We start from the raw sequence: 3,468 nt of genomic DNA, 5'->3' as shown, positions 1-3,468 counted from the left end.
CTCTGACTCAAAGTATATTTTCACACATACTTCGGCCAAAGGTATCTTGTGGTTTATCCTTTCCATCGTATAGAACTAGATGCTGTGATAATTTAGAAATTTTTTCTGATCTGTGCAAACCAATATTTAAGGTAGTTTAGGGCGGGGAAGTGAACTGCAGGTGCGGGGGTCGGAATTTTACGTAAACGGTATCGGCAAGGCTGCATACTAGTTGCGGTCATGACGATTTTTTAGATTAACCATAACCCCTACAGCTATAAAAAATACGTCCCTGTAAAGGGTACGTACTCCGCTATCCTGTGGATGCATTTAGGAGGGTAATAATTGCGATGGATAACGACGGGATAAGTTATAATATTTTTTTAGTAACTCAACATACTGTGTGTTTAAATATTTATAAATTATAAGCCTTTTATATTTATGTTTCTATCTGATAACTCTAGGAAGAATATGCAGTGTGCTATTGTTGCATTTTGTGTCTTTTTATTTCTGCCATTTGGACTTGGAATATTTTTCATCAGTACATAAATTATTTCAAACATCACCTCAAACACTAAATCTTATTGTTGCTCAAACGTGGCATACAACAAAAGATATATCAATTATTGACATGCAATGTCCATTAATGATTCTGAAAAAAATAAATAAGTTTAAGATAATAATTATTTGGTGTTTATAGAACTGTATAATCACCTTTAATTTGCGATGACGGTATAAGTCATTTGGTGCATGAAATCTCATATTGCACACAATACATTCAAATGGCATTAACCCGGTGTGGATTCTGTTATCATGGTAATTTAGTTGTCTACTGTCACAAAAGTTTTTGTCACATTTTGGGCATGAAAAACAAACATTCCCATGCTTGGTTTTCATATGATATGATAAGTTAAATTTCATATTAAAAGTTGATGGACATTTTTGGCATTTGTATATTGTGCCACCAAAATGTTTCGTTAAATGTCTTCTCAAATTATCTTTACGTTTGAACACTTTTGAACATTTGTCACATTCAAAAGTGCCTGCCCCGTGTGTCAACTGATGCTTCAGGTACCATGACTTGTGTTTGAATGAAGCTTCACAATGACATGTATATATAGACTGTGATTGTGTTCTACCCGAGTCTCCTTTGCAAAATCCATCGCTAACGTCAATTGGAGTAAACTCTAAATCACAGTTGTTGATGGTCTCTAGAATATAAAAATCCATTATAATTTAATAATAATCTCTGTCCAATTTACATAATTTTATTAAGGAGTTAAGGTGATTAAAGTTTTTACATGTTTGTGTGTTTATGTTATCATTTTTATGGTTGGGTACAATAGGTATATAGTTGACAATAGTACAGAAATTCACACGATAAAAAGTAAAATGTATAAACAAAAAAAACAGGAGAATTACCTTCTGTTTCAGGTGATTGAGGAACTTTCACTGTAGTTGACTCTGGTGGGTCCACTGCCACAGTCTTTACTATAATACAGGTAAAAATTATTGTCATAATGTATTTTATAAAAAATGCTTATAGTTAAATTATTGAAATGTACATGTAACATGTGGTATGTATTATGTATATATTACTTGTATAGGTGTGTACATCAAAATTTTTTGTGACATTGACAAGAGGAAATGGTCCGCGATGATTGCTTGCCAAATGGCACAGAAATGTCGATCGGTTATTAAATTTTTTAATGCAAACATTACAATAATTATTCATTATAAAATAAAATTTAATATTTAATAAGAACAATAACACTGTTATCATAAAAATATTTTAATATAGTATATACATTATCAATATACCTCCTATCAGTTGTTACCATGGTATCAATCGTCTACGGTCACCCCACGGTCTTATATACAGGTCGGGCAACTATCAAATGATTGTGGTTCGCTTAATGATGAACATTGGAAGTCAATAAGACGTAGAACGCCATCTACCGAATGATTATTTTACATAAAAAGAAAAAGGTTTCTAAATTTTGCCGTACTTAATAATATCATTTAAATGTAATTAATATTATATAATATATAATATAATTCAATTACTTATTTTTCAAGTATTAAATATTATATTCAAATGTAATGTGTTTTTGTTGAAATTAGTATACTTTTTTTTCTGTATTTAGTTACAATTTTTAAATTATGATACTATTGAACACTATGATAATAGATGGAGTTTCAAAATTAACATCTAGGAATTACGGTGTCCAGGACTTGATTACCGCAAGTACTATTTAATGGCATCATGCGGCAACCGTATGATGTATCGTATGTTTGGAAACTTTGTAAACAAATAACCGTCGTTCCTACAGCCATGAAAGATACATCCCCGGAAAGGGTAGGTAGTCTGCTATCCTGTGAATAAGTTTCTAGGGATAACATTTGAACTGGTTAGCGATGAGGAGCTGATTACCGCAGCAAGTCCGAATAATTGGCATCATGCGGCAACCGTATGATATATCGTATGTTTGGAAACTTTGTAAAACACTTGGGATTTTTTTCAATGCAATTACCATATAGCTTATAACCCCCCCGATACAACCATACCATTTGCAGAGCTCTAAGTCCAAAACTCGACTTACTACGAACGTCTAAAAGCGATATGATGAAAAACACATATGTTCTGAACGGGGGGGTATTGAGCACATTACAACTCTGCAGTATTTCTACTTTGAACAGTCACCAAAACTACAATTTTTGTACCACCTTCATAAAAAGCATATGTATATATTGGTACACTCGTCAGCTATTAGGTGTAAAAGTTTCAAAATTAACATCTAAGAATTACGGTGTCCAGGAATTGATTACCGCAGCAAGTACTATGTAATGGCATCATGCGGCAACCGGATGATATATCGTAAGTTTGGAAAGTTTGTAAACAAAAAACCGTCGTCCCTACAGCCATGAAAGATACATCCCTGGAAAGGGTAGGTAGTCTGCTATCCTGTGAATACGTTTTTAGGGATAACATTTGAACTCGTTAGCGATGAGGAGACGATTACCGCAGCGAGTCCGAATGTATGTCATCATGCGGCAACTGTATTATACAATATCAAAAGTTTTCTCCGTAAATATCGATTTCTCGACACCCTACCCGAGAATCAAAAATGCTCCCCGGGTCATGTTCTATAAGATTAATTGATAAAAAACGTAGGTCACAAGGGGTAAAATTTCACTTCATGATTAAATTTATTTTTACGTAATTTTTACGTACATCTGTATAAAAATATCGATGTAATTCGAATTTTGGACTTAGAGCTCTGCAAATGGTATGGTTGCATTGGGGGGGGGGGCTAACATATCAGATCATTGCTTTGAAAAAAATCCTAAGTCTCTAGGACGGCTGTGCGGCAGATAAGTATGGGATTCCGATTCCCCCGCGCCTGCTATACTTCCCCGCCCAAAATCTCCCAATATATTAATTTCCCCTGAAATTTGAAAGCGGCAAACTACTCAGCGGCTCGTGCA

General features: G+C 34.1%; 1 protein-coding gene across 1 annotated transcript; it reads right to left on the bottom strand.

Annotated features, from left to right (window-relative positions):
* Nucleotides 1-453: 453 nt before the first annotated feature.
* LOC111041382 (zinc finger protein 567-like) lies at nucleotides 454-2,316 on the bottom strand. Its single transcript, XM_022325652.1, has 4 exons — nucleotides 2,190-2,316; nucleotides 1,402-1,470; nucleotides 694-1,190; nucleotides 454-631 (listed from the first exon to the last, which is right to left on the bottom strand). Exons 1-4 carry the CDS (start codon nucleotides 2,314-2,316, stop codon nucleotides 623-625), a joined length of 702 nt encoding a protein of 233 aa, XP_022181344.1. The 3' UTR covers nucleotides 454-622.
* Nucleotides 2,317-3,468: the final 1,152 nt, after the last annotated feature.

The sequence above is a fragment of the Myzus persicae genome, unplaced genomic scaffold, assembly GCF_001856785.1.
Source record: "Myzus persicae strain clone G006 unplaced genomic scaffold, MPER_G0061.0, whole genome shotgun sequence".
NCBI lineage: Eukaryota > Metazoa > Arthropoda > Insecta > Hemiptera > Aphididae > Myzus > Myzus persicae.
The sequence above is the reverse complement of the archived record's forward strand: the minus strand, read 5'-3'. Positions and strand labels throughout refer to the sequence as shown.

Bases quoted from the DNA above. Each gene is read 5' to 3' on its own strand.
- LOC111041382 (XM_022325652.1), bottom strand. From the start codon at position 2,316: ATGGCTGTAGGAACGACGGTTATTTGTTTACAAAGTTTCCAAACATAC. The intron at 1,471-2,189 runs GTTAATTTTGAA...CCTGTATTATAG, and splicing joins GGACACCGTAATTCCTAGAT to TAAAGACTGTGGCAGTGGAC. The intron at 1,191-1,401 runs GTAATTCTCCTG...TTTATATTCTAG, and splicing joins TCAATCACCTGAAACAGAAG to AGACCATCAACAACTGTGAT.